General features: G+C 47.3%; 1 protein-coding gene across 1 annotated transcript in view; it reads left to right on the top strand.

Moving 5' to 3' along the window:
• The first annotated feature begins 765 nt into the window (after positions 1-765).
• ptgis (prostaglandin I2 (prostacyclin) synthase) overlaps positions 766-16122 on the top strand; it is a 103600-nt gene continuing 88243 nt past the window's right edge. Inside the window, exon 1 of the mRNA XM_038803264.1 lies at positions 766-983. Within this exon, the coding sequence (XP_038659192.1) occupies positions 913-983 (71 nt within the window). The 5' untranslated portion in view covers positions 766-912. The remainder of the gene's footprint in view (positions 984-16122) is intronic.

The following is a 16122-nucleotide window of genomic DNA, read 5'->3' as shown; positions in this document are numbered from 1 at the left end:
ACCACACCGACTGGCGCCAAAACCGGCAACAACGGCCTTTGATGCCCGCCGCCTAGTGCCGGTGCTGGCCGAAAGGCCTTCGCCGGTTCGTGCATGCGCCGGTGCGTCAGCTGCCGCTGACATCACCACCGGCGCATGCGCGCTGGGGGATTCTCTTCCGCCTCCGCCATGGTAGAGGCCGTGGCGGCAGTGGAAGAAAACAAGTGCCCCCACGGCACTGGCCCGCCCGCCGATCGATGGGCCCCGATCGCGGGCCTGGCCACTGTGGGGGCACCCCCGGGGTCCGATTGCCCCAGGACCCTGGGGGCCCACTCGCGCCGCCGATCCCGCCGGCACAGAGGTGGTTCAAACCACGGCAGCGGGAGAGACCTCTCAGTGGCGGGACTTCGGCCCATCCGAGACGGAGAATAACGGCAGCACAGAAGCCCGTAGCCTCTCGCCGGCCCCCGCCATTTTTCGAGGCAGGCGGCTGGATTGGCGGCATGCCAACTTTTTGTGGGTGGGAGAATTCTGGACATGGCGGTGGCGGGATCTTTGGCGGCCCCAGGCGATTCTACGACCCTGCTGGGGGTCAGAGAATTTCGCCCCTGGTTTGTATTTCATGTGAGGAGATTTTTTTTGTGCTGAAAAAAAAACTTGAATCTTACATCACGTTCATTGAAAAAGGGGAGGGCCCCTAGAAATGGAAAGATGCCATATTCTGAAGTTAGGAATTTCAGTTATAAAGGCAGCGATGCTCTGCACTGCGCCACTTTGACAGAAAGTCACAGGGCAAGTCAAACCTGTTGCTGTCTGGATTATCTGCCTTTAGACTTAAACTTGTTCTTCCAATTGACATTCAAAATATCCCACAGGAAGCTCATTAAGCATCACCACAGAAGAAGTGAAGAAGGCGGTTTTTGTGGGACAAGAATGCAGTGGTACACTTTGTTGTTTGCAGTTATGCTGTTTGTTATACTCTACCTTAAACGTAAAAGGGTCAGGTAAGATAAATAACAATAAATAAATGTTTTCTTTTCTTTTGTAGGGAAAGTAGTGGAGCAGGTCAATTCTTGAATTGTAACTTAAAATCCAGGGCACATTAAATATCTTTTCTCATGTCATTTAGTTTGTTGGCAAACCCACTGATGTTTTTGTACTTTGATTATCCAGTTTAAAAATAAATAGTGACAAGTACTGCCATGTGATACAAAGCTCTAAAAATTAATAAAAGCTTTTTATTTTTGTGATAAGCAAGCACATAATTTGGTGTGGAGTAACTGCATGTCCGTCGGCTTAAGGTGATCTACTTCATTCAAGATTAAACCTCTCAACATCTCAACAATTAAAGGGGCTCTGAGCTGGCAATAAGTAGAGTGAGGAGTGGTATTCCTGCTCTATGTTGTTGCCACTTAGCTCAGCTACTTCTTCATAAGATAAAATGCATTGAGTGACACATTGTATATCCTGATCTCGGAGTTCCTTCATTATTTTTAGCTTTTACCAATATTCTCTTCTAGTCTCTTAATCGTGATTTTTTAGTTTTTCCTTTACTGAATTTTAACTTGAAGCTGATGGACTCACTGACTGATGATTTCCTAAAATCTCATGAATTTCACCTTTTTTTGTCCCTGTATGTGACAGGGTTGTATTGCTGAATGTTGTTTGGAATATATTCTTATATACACAATCATATTCTTCACTACTTCATCAAAAAATGATGTGGAGATGTCGGTGTTGGACTGGGGTGAGCACAGTAAGAAGTCTTACAACACCAGGTTAAAGTCCAACATGTTCGTTTCAAACACTAGCTTTCGGAGCACTGCTCCTTCCTTACCTGAGGAAGGTGAGGAAGGAGCAGTGCTCCGAAAGCTAATGTTTGAAACGAACATGTTGGACTTTAACCTGATGTTGTAAGACTTCTTACTGTCATCAAAAAATGGCTTTATTCTTTTGGTCATAATAAAACAAAATAAAATGTGAAATATATATATATACAAAGCTAGATAACCACAATCCAGTGGGTTCTGATGTAGGGCTGGGGGGTCGTGAAACTACATGGACAGGATTTCCACTGGGTCCCCACCCACCCCAACCTCACAGTGATTTTATGCTGGGGTGGGCAGGGTCTCAGACAAGAAGCCCACCACTGCCCCAATAAAGAACCTTAAGTGGCAACTTAAGGGCCATTTCCCACCCAGCCAATTTCTAGGCTGGCGGACGGATGGCAGCTCCGGTTGGAAACCTGGAAATAAATAGAGTTAGATATTGGGTGGCAAGGAGGGTGCTCCCCCCATCAGATGTCCCCACCTGACTGGGGGCACCTTCCCCTTAAGGCCAGTGACCTCTGGATCCCCATCCCACCACCCCAGCCTATGCCCGAGTGTCCAATTGCCAGCCTCACCACACCCCCAGGTCTTTCTGACAGTTCCCGTCTGGACCCTGATACTTGGGACCGGGACTTAGGCTCAGGAAGCTTCATGCAGTGTCTCTTCTGGCTATTGTAGCCCTGTTTCTAGAGGGACTGGAGAGCTGGCAGCCAATTTGATTGACCGGCAACTCTCCAAGGGAGGACTTCCTCCTGAGTGATGGGTGGAAATGTGTTCCCACCGATTCTTCAGGTGGTGGGGGCGAAGCCCCAGCCACCCTAAAAGTTCAGGGGCTGGATTCTCCGCCGGCTGCATTTTGTCGGCAGCCTGGAGGTTTCCCGACGGTATGGGGCTGCCCAACAATGGGAAACCCCATTGGCCGGCCAGCGATACAGAGCATCCCGCTGGCATGCTGAACCAGAAATCTGGCACGGTGGGATGGAGAATCCAGCCCCAGGTCTATGAGAAATAAAAAAAGACAAACACCTTGAAATTCTAACCATGCCAATGAAATAGGCCTGGATCAGGACTCCCATAGAGTGCAAGTCAGCTAATTTTATAGGTCGAGTTGTGCAATTACATCCCACTGTACCTCCTATATAATGCTGTGAGAGGCTCCAACTCCAAACGGTTCTGGATAGATATTTAAGTGATCGGGCAGGGCTGGAGAGAGTGGTAGGATTGAATAGTTGAGAGGGTGAGAGATGGGAGGAAAGAATCGGAGAATGGCGAGATGGGGAGCTGGTAAGAATGATAGGAGTTTAAAAAACTATTTGAGAAGCGGCAAATACTTAGCATAGCAGTAGGATATAAAATCTACCATGGCTTAATGTGACATTAACCAAGTTGCCATCCAGTGCTAGCAAAGAAACAAGCGGTACAATTAAGGCATAAAATGGTGGATTACTGGAACTGCTTTGGTCCTCATTACCGAATAATTTTTATACATGTATTAATTTCTGATCTGTCGCCCATGTCCCTGTTGTACCATATTAATTCAAATATATCTGAATTACACCTAAATCCCGATCCCTTTCACCAGAACAATCTCAAGTTTGTATGAAACTAAACAATACAGAATTTTAGACCCAATAGTTGTAACGGTGGAAACAATTTGATTGAGCCTTTTCATAACAGTAAACCTCTTTCAAAATGAACTCTAAAGGTTAGACGTAACAACGGGAGATGTTATCACATAAATCCTTATTGACCTCATACCAAATTCCTCTCAGCACATTGAATGAAAGTGTTAATCCATTTAAAATGAATAGAGTTGCACATTCTCCCAGTGTCTGTGTGGGTTTCGCCCCCCACAACCCAAAGATATGCAAGATTGGTGAATTGGCCACACTAAATTGCCCCTTAATTGGGAAAAAAAAATTGGATACTCTAAATTTATTTTAAAAATAAATAAATAAATGAATAGATTAAGTCCTCTGTTAAAATAGCAGTAAAAGACATTTGTACAAGACATCTGGGGAAGCAGAGAAATAAAAGTCCATTCGAAATTAAAGCTACTTTTGTATTTCAGCAAATGTGGTGAAAATGCAAACTGCGAGTGTTAAAGGGATGCATTGGGCGGGATTCTCCATTGGCTGACGGCAAAATTGTGACACCTGATTGGGCGGAGAATTGGTTCCGATGCCAAAATCATGGTAGGCGCCAGTTTGATGCCAAATCAGTATGCACAGGCATCCCGAAAATAGCGTAAATGCGTCGCTTGCCACGCGGGCTAAAAGAACAGTGGGCATATCATTAGCGGGCTTGACACCCAATGCTCCGGGGCCTCTGCGATCACCGCCTCCAATGGTCCGAGTTCCCAATGGCGTTGTTCAGTTGTGCTCTCGCAAATCGTGAACCTGGCATTCTGGCTGCTGAGCGAGAGAGCGGAGGTAGGAAATGGCATGGAGTGACTGCGGGCTGCTGGCCTGGACATCGGCCGTGCAGTCCGTGGTGGGGGCGTGAACAGTGCAGGAGGAGGGGAGGGATAGGGGGGACGCCGGGTTGAGCAGCCAGGGTGCCCTCACCACATGACTGGGGCAATGCCCAGGCATCGAACACCATCTTGCTGAACAACCATTACCGACCAACTCTGGGCCCTGGTTCCACACAGTGGCACTGGCCATATAGCCACCCCCACCTCCACCCCGCCCCGCCGGCACTGAACACCCCGACCAACCAACAGCAACCCACCGGGAGCCCACCCAGGGCCACACTCAATGAGCGCAGTGCCAGCCAACATGACCCTGGCGGCAGGGATGGGCGCCAGGACCGAAGGCACTGGTGGAAAAACAGGCCGGGGGTGAGGGGGGGTGAAGGAGGTAAGGATGATGAGGGTGAGGGGTGAGGATGCATCCAAAATGACCACCCGCACAGATCCATGGGAAACAGAGACGGAAACAGGCTGAAGCTTGCAATATACAAGGGCTGCAGCCTTGACCTTGCAGAAACTGACACAGGGAAAAGGCCGTTGAAAGGCCATCCCAGGACAATGGGCTCCAGATAGAAAGTAACAATATGTGGCAGACATGGTGGTGTATTTGGGAAGGCCTACGTGCCTCGGACACTAACGGTCAAGGCTGACTGGGGCCCGCCCCACCGTCAGGGTGTCCACCACGAATTGGTTGAGATCGATCAGGGTGATTGAGCCCTGATCGATCTATTGGACATCTACCTGGGACTGCCCAAAAGCACGCAAAACCTGCAAGGGATCAAAAATGCTGTGCAGCCCACCACCCGCTCTCTCGACCACAACGACAACAACGGTGATACCTTCACCAGCTAAGGAGAGGAACATCCATGCCATCCACAGAGGGAACAAAGCTGGGGACACAGACGACCAGCACCAAACATCCAGCACTGCCAGACAACAGATCCCAGATATGGGCTCCGTACTTGCCAGTCACCTGGACGTGAAGTTAGGGTAGTTCTTGTGTCTCAGTGTAGAGTGAAACTTGTATGTGTGCGTTCACTTTGGGTGCGTGTAATAAACTATTACCGTATTAAACAACATGTGTGGTCATTTGCCCACCTTTTACAGGGTTAAAGACACACACTGTGGTTTAGAAGGTCCAACAGGGGTGAGGGGTGTATAGGTTGAGGGGGTTGTGGGGGGGGGTGGGGGGGGGGGGACGACCCACATATGTGTCATGGGGATGCGTAACTAAGCAGGGTCTCACTTGCTTGCCCGCCGCCGACCTCCACTTCGGTGACCTCCCTTTCCTCCAGGTCGTGGACCAACTGCTTGGACATAGGGAGGGGCCGCAAGGTCTGGTGGTCCCTCTCCGGTCCTCTCCCGCTCCCGGCGGTTGGGTGCGGCATTCTCTTGGCGGTGGGTGCGGTGAACACATACATCAACACTGTTAGACGGTCCGATGCATGCAGCCCAGGGTTTGGGTAGGTGATGGCCTCAGTGGCCAGGGCACCCAGCCATTGCGGCTGGCATGGGTGCTGGCATGTGGGGCAGGGTGGGGTTTCCTCCATCCCCGGGGGGCTGGTAGGGTTACGGCTGTGTGGGACAGGTGTGTGCCAACTCACCCTGGCTGCCCTGAGGGGATAGTGGAGCCTCTTCCGGCACTGCTGGCCAGTCCGGATGGTGTTGCCCACAGCGCTGACTGCATCTGCCACCTGCCCCCAGGCACGGCGAATGGTGGTGCCTGGCTGCCTTCCTCCCAGGCCGGGGTACAGGGTCATCCTTCTCTCTTCCATGGCGTCCAGGAGGGTCTCCAGCTCAGCATCCCTGAACTGTGGTGCTGCTCTCCATCCACCTATCTTGTTGGACGGTGTGTGTGGGAGAAGGATTGTATAAGTGCGACTGCGGCGTGTGAGCCTCATGTGCACCAATCACGGGCCCGGCGAATCCGGCACTGTTTCGCATGGAACTGGTTGCGTTCCACATGGCGATGGTGCTAGCCCATTTAGAGGTGCTGAATGGGTGCAGCTATTGTGCCGTTTGTCCTGTCGTAAAAAGCCACTGTTTCCACGCCGGCGTCAGCACCTAGTCTCAAAATTGGAGAATCTAGCCCATTATCGTTTTCTAGTTATTAATGTCATTTAATATATTGTGAATAATTCTGATTTAATTAGGTCTACTTTTCAAATGATGCCTGATACTTTGACATTTATTTGTTCATGGATTCCAGTTCCAAGTTCCAGTTGAGAATCTGTATTGGAATGTAAATTGGTGTTTATCAAAATAAGTGGACTTATTCTAAAAGTACACTTGGTCCCCTGCCTGCAATCCCAGAAGGGATGGACATGACCTGTTCCCAGACCATTTGCACAACTGTTTTGAATCTGCCCGCTGGAATGGAAATGAGAGTTATCCAGAGAAATCCCCTTTAATTTCCAGTCTTTCCATCCAGCTCAGGGAGACAAGTGTGCCACTTGTTAACTCACAGAGATATCTTGTGTTTAATCGTCAGTGTATAGTAGTGACAACAAAGTTGATAGTTGAATAAAGTTTTGACGATTTTAATCCAGTCAAGTAGCATCATGACCATTTATTTTGGCAATTGAAGTATAAATTCCGTTTGGCATTCTAAATTAGGGGCTTTTTAAACCAGACTTTTGTGTTTTTTATTTCGGAAATAGGGAATTGTTTCATACCTTCACACATATTTAATTTCTTTTGGAGAAGAGTGAGGAACTGTTAAAAGGCTGATTATCATCCTGCTTGAACTGTGCCCTGAACACTTCTTCCATGGGCAACAAGTCCTGGGGTTTAATTGCAGGTGTGGGGGGAGTGGTGTTGAGGCGCCCTTGCCACTACATCCCCGGCAGAAATGTTGGTGCTGCTGCATCGACCGAGGTTCAACAAGATGCCGTGCAGCAATAACACATCCAATCCCATGGGAGGAAGTGCTGCCCTTGAAGCCTGCCTACCAATCTGATTGCCTGGCAGCCTTGGTACCAGCAGCACCAGAACTCAATAGTGTGCACTGCTGGGACGACAAGGAGGCCCAATAATGAGGAGCAACCCAAATAAGGTAGGTCCCAGGCTTCCCGGGCGAAAAGGGATTGGAGAGCCGAAGGAGGAGTGTGGGGGGTGAGTTTTGGAGGCCAGGCTGTGAAGCACAAAGTTGGGGTATCATCATGGATGGGAGTGCCCCTAATGCGCACTGGGTCCACCCAAACGATGTACATCTTTTCCCAACTTCCACATTTTCGACAAAGTTATTTAAAAACTGACCTTCAGAATCTGGTCCATCTGCCTATGCCAATTGTATTTGGCATGGGCAACATAATATTCAGGTCAATTGACTTTGCAATATCCCAAACGGAACCGATGGGGTGGGAATGCTTGTCTTCCCTGTGCTTCTTGCAGAGTATGAGCTCCCCTGCTAGGGGGTGGGGTATCTCAATTAATTCATGTATATAAGGTCAGCCAGTAAGGCACCGATCTCGGTTGGAACCCAGTAGGGATCATAGAATCATAGAATTTACAGTGCAGAAGGAGGCCATTCGGCCCATCGTGTCTGCCCCGGCTCTTAAGAGTACACTACTTAAGTCTGCACTGCCACCCAACCTAATCTTTTGGACACTAAGGGGCAATTTATCATGGCCAATCCACCTAACCTGCGCATTGTTGGACTGTGGGAGGAAACCGGAGCACCCGGAGGAAACCCGGAAGTGCAAACTCCACACACACAGTCACCTGAGGCCAGAATTGAACTCGAGACCCTGGAGCTGTGAGGCAGTAGTGCTAACCACTGCGCCACCATGTAGTGCCACCAGGATCTACCAGGCAGTGAACGTACTGTTTGGGTAAATAAACTTTGTATCTTATTTTACTTGGTGTGGACTCCCCGTCTGCTTATTAAAGGCTTGTTAACAAAATTTTTTTTAAATGGGGGACAGGCTCTTATTTTAGCACCTCCCCTTAGTATGGGGACTCTGTCGGAGAGGCTAGCCATGCATTATGTTCTATCCCAAAAACATGTCCAGAAGGGGCATTGCCGGGGGGCGGGGGAGGGGGGTGTTGCAGTAAAATCAAGCTTCCAGTTCAGAGACAGGGTTACTCCCTGCTGAGTGACAAGGCCTCCACCCTACAATGGGGTGAAACTGGCGTACGCCATCAGTATGGAATGGTCTTATAGTTAATCAGCAATCATGAAAGACAATATAAACAAAGGATTAACTGAAAAACCAGAGATAACGTGATTTGTGGGTGAGGTTTCTGACAATAGCACTTTTAGTCCTTTCATTTCTGTGAGAGGTGTGTCTGTAGATGACGCTTAGATCTGTGACTAGGCTTTGTTTTTATTTTTGTTGTGGGTATGGGTCTGATGTGCTGTCAGGTGGGTGGATGGGTGCGTACACCCGGAACCTATTCATGAATGAGACTGAAAGTGGAACTTTTGCCAATTTCCATTTCCAGTTTCTCAACTTATTTTTGTTAACCAGCCATTGTATTACCAGGCCAACCGGTAAAAGCTTTACCTTTTATTTCTCTTCTTGAAACATCTTTTCAGCATTGAGGCAGAAGTGGATTGGGCTCATGGGGTTGAATTTTTCGGGTTCTATGGGGATGGGCTGGGAGATGGGAGACCTGGCTACCTAGGAGGTGGGGGGGGGGGGGGGGGGGGGGGGGGGGGGGGGGCAGCGATGCTGAAGGCCGGGCCTGACATCTTCCAACTGCCATGGCATATTATCAGCGAGGGGAAGGATGACAGCCTAATGGGAGGGCAATTGAGCTATTGTGACCAATTGAGGGCCACTTCCAGTATTTTGTCTGCATCCAGAAAGCCAGTCATCATGTGCGAGACTGCCCAGTGAAATCTTCCAACAGGCTCTGAGGGAGGGCCTTCTGTATGGAGACTCCACAAAGAGGCCCCAACAGCAGCAATGTTCCCCTTTGATGCAATGGTGTCAGTGGTACTGCTGAGGCTCTTGAGTTCCTAACTCTCTAATTGCTCCGGTGCTGTTGGGGATGGGCCATCGTCCTTAATTGGACAGAGGCACTGCACCAGCAAAGGTTTTCAACTGACCGCCACCAAAGGTTCTGCCCCCCATTGCCCACCAAAGTGGAGTTGCCTCTGACTTTAAGCCATGCAGTGGGACTTAATGGCAATCTCAGAATTCAGTGCAGGATGATCTGTATAAAAGCAATCTGCTAGAAAGTGTTGGAAAAGCTTAGCAGGTTGGACAGCATCTGTGGAGAGAGAAACAGGGTTAACGTTTTGAGTCCAATAGAGGTCTTTTCTCCAGAACTGAAATGTAATGGGATTTGTGGTGTTGGAAAAGGGAGAAGGTCGGGTAGAACAGAAAGGAAAGTGAAGGATGGATTGGGGGCAGAAGAGATAAACTACCAAAGATGTCATGGAGGAAAAGGCAATGGAGTAATAATGGTTGTAATAAAGAAATCAAACATGGGTCCAGAGAAGAATTTGGCATCTGGTCTAGTCTTACTCAAGCCCCCTCCCAGAACTCTTTTTCTATACACCAATGACTACATTGGTGCCACCTCCCGTTCTAATTCGGAAATGGAAAAATCACTCAATCTTGCTCCTAATTTCCACCTTTCTCACGTGATCTATGTCCAACATTCCTGCCCCTTCCTTGACTTCTCTGTCTTTATTTCTGGAGATAAACTGTCTAATAATATTCATTATGAGCCTACCAACTCCCACACTTACCTCAACTGCACCTCCTCACACCCTGCTTCCTATGACGACTCCATTCCATTCTCCCAGTTTCTCCATCTCTGTCGCATCTGTTCTAATGATGCAACCTTTCACAACGAACCTTTGACATGTATTCCTTGTTCATCAACTAAGAAATCACCTCCACTATGGTTGACAGGGCCTTCAACCATGTCCAACCCATTTCCTACACTTCTGCCCTCACCCCTTCCCCACTGTCAGAACCAAGGATCCCAATTGTTCTCATTTTCAACCCCACCATTCCAAGGATCATCCTCCACCATTTCCACCTCCAGCATGATGCTATCGCTAACCCCCCCCCCCCTTCCCCATCAGTATTTCAAAGGAATCATTCCTCCTCCGATACCTCTGTCCATTCACCCATCACCTCCTTCCAGGTGAAACAGCGAATTGCTTGTACTTCTTTCAATTTATATATTCACTGCGCACGATACAGTCTACACTGCAATGGGAGACCAAACACAGGCTGGTTGACAGCTTTGTGGAACACTTCTGCTCAGTCCTCAAGCATGATCCTGACCTTCCTGTCGCTTGCCATTTCAATTTATCACCTTGCTCATATTTCTCTCCTCTGCCTGCTGTTAGCCCTCGCTTTAAGTTGAGTTCAACAACTTCAGACTATGAATTCTGTCCTCTGTTTTTATTAATTTTTGCCAAAGGTGCCAGTCTGTAACTGGTTTTTGCTTTCAAACTGTGCTTTATTCTGCTCTAAACACCAACACTGGACCTTTGTTTCTTTCCTTCAACCATTCCCACTCTCTTTGCCATTTGTTCCATGGCAGTTTTGGGATTTAATCTCTCCTACGCTCAAACCAACCCTTGACTTTCTTATAATAATAATCTTTATTGTCATAAGTAGGCTTACATTAACACTGCGATGAAGTTACTGTGGAAATCCCCTAGTCGCCACATTCGGGCGCCTGTTCGGAAACTCAGACAGAGAATTCAAAATGTCCAATTCACCTAACAGCACATCTTTTGGGACTTGTGGGAGGAAACAGGAGCACCCGGAGGAAACCCACGCAGACACAGGGAGAACGTCCAGACTCCACACAGACAGTGACCCAATCTGGGAATCGAACCTGAGACCCTGGCGCTGTGAAGCATCAATGTTAGAGAGAGAGAGAAGAGAGAGAAGTACAGCACAGAACAGGCCCTTTGGCCCACGATGTTGTGCCAAACTTTTGTCCTAGGTTAATCATAGAATTTGGACACTAAGGGCAATTTATCATGGCCAATCCACCCAACTTGCACATCTTTGGACTGTGGGAGGAAACCGGACAACCCGGAGGAAACCCATTCACACACGGGGAGGATGTGCAGACTCCACACAGACAGTGACCAAAGTCGAAATCGAACCTTGGACCCTGGAGCTGTGAAGCAAATTTGCTATCCACAATGCTACCGTGCTGCCCTTAAGAAGAAATTAATCTACACTCCATTATTCTACCCTAATCCATGTACCTATCCAGTAGCCGCTTGAAGATCCCTAACGTTTCCGACTCAACTACTTCCAGAGGCAGTGCATTCCATGCCTCCACTACTCTCTGGGTAAAGAACCTACCTCTGACATCCTCCCTATATCTTCCACCACTAACCTTAAATTTATGTCTCCTTGTAATGGTTTGTTCCACCCGGGGAAAAAGTCTTTGACTGTCTACTCTATCTATTCCCCTGATCATCTTATAAACCTCGATCAAGTCGCCCCTCATCCTTCTCCGTTCTAATGAGAAAAGGCCTAGCACCCTCAACCTTTCCTCGTAAGACCTACTCTCCATTGCAGGCAACATCCTGGTAAATCTCCTTTGCACCTTTTCCAAAGCTTCCACATCCTTCCTAAAATGAGGTGACCAGAACTGCACACAGTACTCCAAATGTGGCCTGACCAAGGTTTTGTACAGCTGCATCATCACCTCACGGCTCTTAAATTCAATCCCTCTGCTAATGAACGCTAGCACACCATATACCTTCTTCACAGCTCCATCCACTTGAGTGGCAACTTTCAAAGATCTATGAACATAGACCCCAAGATCTCTCTGCTCCTCTACATTGCCAAGAACCCTACCGTTAACCCTGTATTCCGCATTCATATTTGTCCTTCCAAAATGGACAACCTCACACTTGTCAGGGTTAAACTCCATCTGCCACTTCTCAGCCCAGCTCTGCATCCTATCTATGTCTCTTTGAAGCCGACAACAGCCCTCCTCACTATCCACAACTCCACCAATCTTCGTATCATCTGCAAATTTACTGACCCACCCTTCAACTCCCTCATCCAAGTCGTTAATGAAAATCACAAACAGCAGAGGACCCAGAACTGATCCCTGCAGTACACCACTGATAACTGGGCTCCAGGCTGAATATTTGCCATCCACCACCACTCTCTGTCTTCTATCGGTTAGCCAGTTCGTTATCCAACTGGCCAAATTTCCCACTATCCCATGCCTCCTTACTTTCTGCATAAGCCTACAATGGGGAACCTTATCAAATGCCTTACTAAAATCCATGTACACTACATCCACTGCTTTACCTTCATCCACATGTTTAGACACCTCCTCAAAGAAGTCAATAAGACTTGTAAGGTAAGACCTACCCCTCACAAATCCGTGCTGACTATCCCTAATCAAGCAGTGTCTTTCCAGATGCTCAGAAATCCTATGTTAACCATTGTGCTACCGTGCCGCCTGATCATTGTTTCACTTGATCATAGAATCATAGAATTATAGAATTTACAATGCAGAAGGGGGCCATTCGGCCCATCAAGTTTGCACCGGCCCTTGGAAAGAGCACTCTACTTAAGCCGATGCCTCCACCCTTTCCTTGTAACCCAGTAACACCACCTAACTTTTTGGACACTATGGGGCAATTTTAGCATGGCCAAAAACCTGGAGGAAACCCACGCAGACAGGGGTAGAAAGTGCAAACTCCACACAGACAGCTACCCGAGGCTGGAATTGAACCCTGTCCCTGGAGCTGTGAGGCAGCAGTGCTAAAAACTGTGCCACCGTGCTGTCCAAAGCAAAGAGCAACGCGCAGAGTGTGTTGACTGGGGGTGAGTGGTGAGGGAGTGTTTAAAAGCAGTTCCCCTTATTACGCCACCCTGGGCAAGCATACGGTATCCTCCACCCTTTTCTCACATCATAAAACCGATCACATTTCCGTCTCTCTTCAGCTCTGAAGAAGAGTCATATTGACTTGACACATTTACTCTGGTGCTACCAGACCTGTTGAGTTTTTTCAGCATTCTCCGCATTCTTGGCTTATTTTTGTTAAATTCTGATTCAAACTTTGCTGTTGGGTCTGGGCTACCTTCCTCATCTCATTGTTTTCCTTTATTTTTTCGTGGGATGTGCGCATTGCTTGCAAGCTCAGCATTTGTTTCCCACCCATAATTGCCTTGGAGATGGTCATGGTGAGCCATCTTCTTGAACTGCTGCAATCCATGGATTTTGATCCAGTGACAGCAGAGGGATGAACAAACAATTCCATGACAGGATGATGTGTGGTTTGGAAGGACAAATCCTTCCAGGGGGGAATAGAGGTAGCAAGTTTGGAATGTGCAGTCGATGGAAGCATAGTGAATTCTCGCCGCAAACTTGCATATGGAACACTCTGCTGCCAAAGTGCGTCAGTGATGGAGGGAATGAATATTGAAGGTGATGGATGGTTACTGATCAAACAGGCTGTCTTGTCCTGGATGGTGAAGAGCTCCTTTGGTGTTATCGGAAATGCACTCACAAGGTAAGTGGAAGGTATTCTGTCACAGTCCTGATTTATGATTGCAGATCTTGGGTAGTCTGTGGCGAGTGAGGAATTTCCTTATCGCAGAGTTTTTAATCTCTGACCCGCTCTTGAGGCCACAGGAATTATCAGTCTGGTCCAGTTCAGTTTCTGGTCAATAGCCCCCAAGATGCTGAAGGGGATGCGGGGGGAGGTTCAGTGATGGGAATTTTGTTGAATGTCAAGTGGAGATGTTTGGATTATCATAATGCTGCCCAGTTACTCAAAACTGATGTAGAAATATATGCCCACACCAAATTTAAATTTAATGAATGGCACTCACTGACTCAGCCTGGTTTGGCCACTTTGTGGTGAGAGTTTTGCAGGGTTGGTGATTGTTGTGGGGTTGCTGCTCAAAATCAATATTAGGCAAATCATAACAGTGGTAAACCTCAGTCTACACCTCATCAGATATGAATTCTCTTAGCCTAACCCTTACTCGTAAATACTGCCAGTGGCAAAACCACAGAACAACAAGCTCTGTCAGTAATAGACAGTACCAATCATAAATCTTGTTGGTGCCTAAAGGACAATTTCCCCAATAATTTCTTCAATGGTGATTGTTAATGTCTTCATTAGGGGTGACTGCCTGCCTTAAGTGGGATAGTTTGCACAGAAATGAAGAGAATTGCTCTGGAACTTTATTAAACATTATGAAATACATTGTAACAATAGTAAATTACTCCTAAGGTATGGATTCACAAAATGTAACAAATTAAGGGTTTGGCAATGTGAAAGAAAGAAGGAACTGGGAGCAATTTTCAACCAACAGTCGCCTATTTTGCTCTGCAAAAATAGGCAGTAAGCTTCTGAATTTTTTGTGGGAATCTCACTGCATGACTATCCATTGGATGTGCAGTCATCAGCCACCATTTTGGTTTGGGTGTATTTTAGTCGTCCAGGACACTCGCTACCCCAATAATACACAAATGTAAATTTGGGCCTTATTTCTGTTTCAAAATGTTGCTGCCATTTTCAACACCCTTAGCTCTGGATTCGTCCTTTCCAAAAAAAACATTATCCTGGGTAGGACAAGAGTGTAGCTGTAGCAGCTGCAGTTGCAGTGTAAGTTAAAGAGAATATTTACATGCTGCACTGCTCCCAGCCAGTAGATTTAAATGTCTTGTGCGCACGATAGGTACTTCCACAGGCCTAAAACAGTTACATAAGTTCTGCTAAGGACCCAACACACCATAACTGACCAACTAGAAATTGATTGCCGCTTCACGGCATGCTGCCTGGGGGTGCAGAGCTCAGCAATCTTATTTGGGTGAGGCCCAAAGTTCAATTGTGATCGACCTCAGACCTGGCTGTTCCATTGAAGTGAGCGTTCTCCGCTACCGGCAGGATAGCACAATGGTTAGCACTGTTGCTTCACAGCGCCAGGGTCCCAGGTTGAATTCCCGGCTTGGGTCACTATCAGTGCTGAGTCTGCATGTTCTCCCCATGTCTGGGTGGGGTTCCTCTGGGTGATCCGGTTTCCTCCCACAAGTCCCGAAAGTTGTGCTTGTTAGGTAATTTGGACATTCTGAATTTTCCCTCAGTGTACCCGAAAAGGCACTGGAATGTGGCGACTCGGGGATTTTCACAATAACTTCATTGCAGTGTTAATGTAAGCCTACTTGTGACGACAATAATAAAGATTACGGTTATGATTACGATTGCTATGCTGCTTTATCCAATTTCTCTGGCATTAACCCGTCCACCGGGATACCTCACTGCATCCTTTAAAGTCAGGTAAAAGCATCATTTTGGTTGTATACCACAACAACATTTGCAAATGATGTGGAAGCACATCACGGTTTGCAAATTGGTATGATAAGTACACTCTTAGTAACGCATAAGGTGGTTTCTAAGCTTCAAAACTGTTTGTCAGGCTAATCTGGGCTGACAGACCTGCCCTGGTTCACATCATAAATAATATGCAGGAGGAGTGGTGCTGTCATCTGAATGGAGCTGCATACTGTCTCACCAGGTTGAACACATGTCTTCTTAATATTCCTCATGGGTGACACAAAATAATATATTATAAAAGACCAAATATACAGATCTTGTGCAGCCATGCACATGCTTGACAGCTACATATTGTCCCTAAAAATAGTGTCCATGGTGTGAATGTTACCACAGTTCTCCCACTCTTGATGATATCAGTCTTTAATTGAATCTGATCTAAGTTTGGGGGAGAATTCCAGGGCTGCTATTTCTACAGTTTAAAAATGAGATCCACTTCACAGTTTTGGCAGCTGTCAAAGTTGCTAAATATGAAGGTCCGACCTCAAGTAGTCTGCAATAAGTTGTCTCTGATGGTGGAGCATCAACTGTGCAAATCT

The sequence above is a fragment of the Scyliorhinus canicula genome, chromosome 7 (genome assembly GCF_902713615.1).
Source record: "Scyliorhinus canicula chromosome 7, sScyCan1.1, whole genome shotgun sequence".
Taxonomy (NCBI): Eukaryota; Metazoa; Chordata; class Chondrichthyes; order Carcharhiniformes; family Scyliorhinidae; genus Scyliorhinus; species Scyliorhinus canicula.
This window is presented reverse-complemented; position numbering and strand designations above follow the sequence as displayed.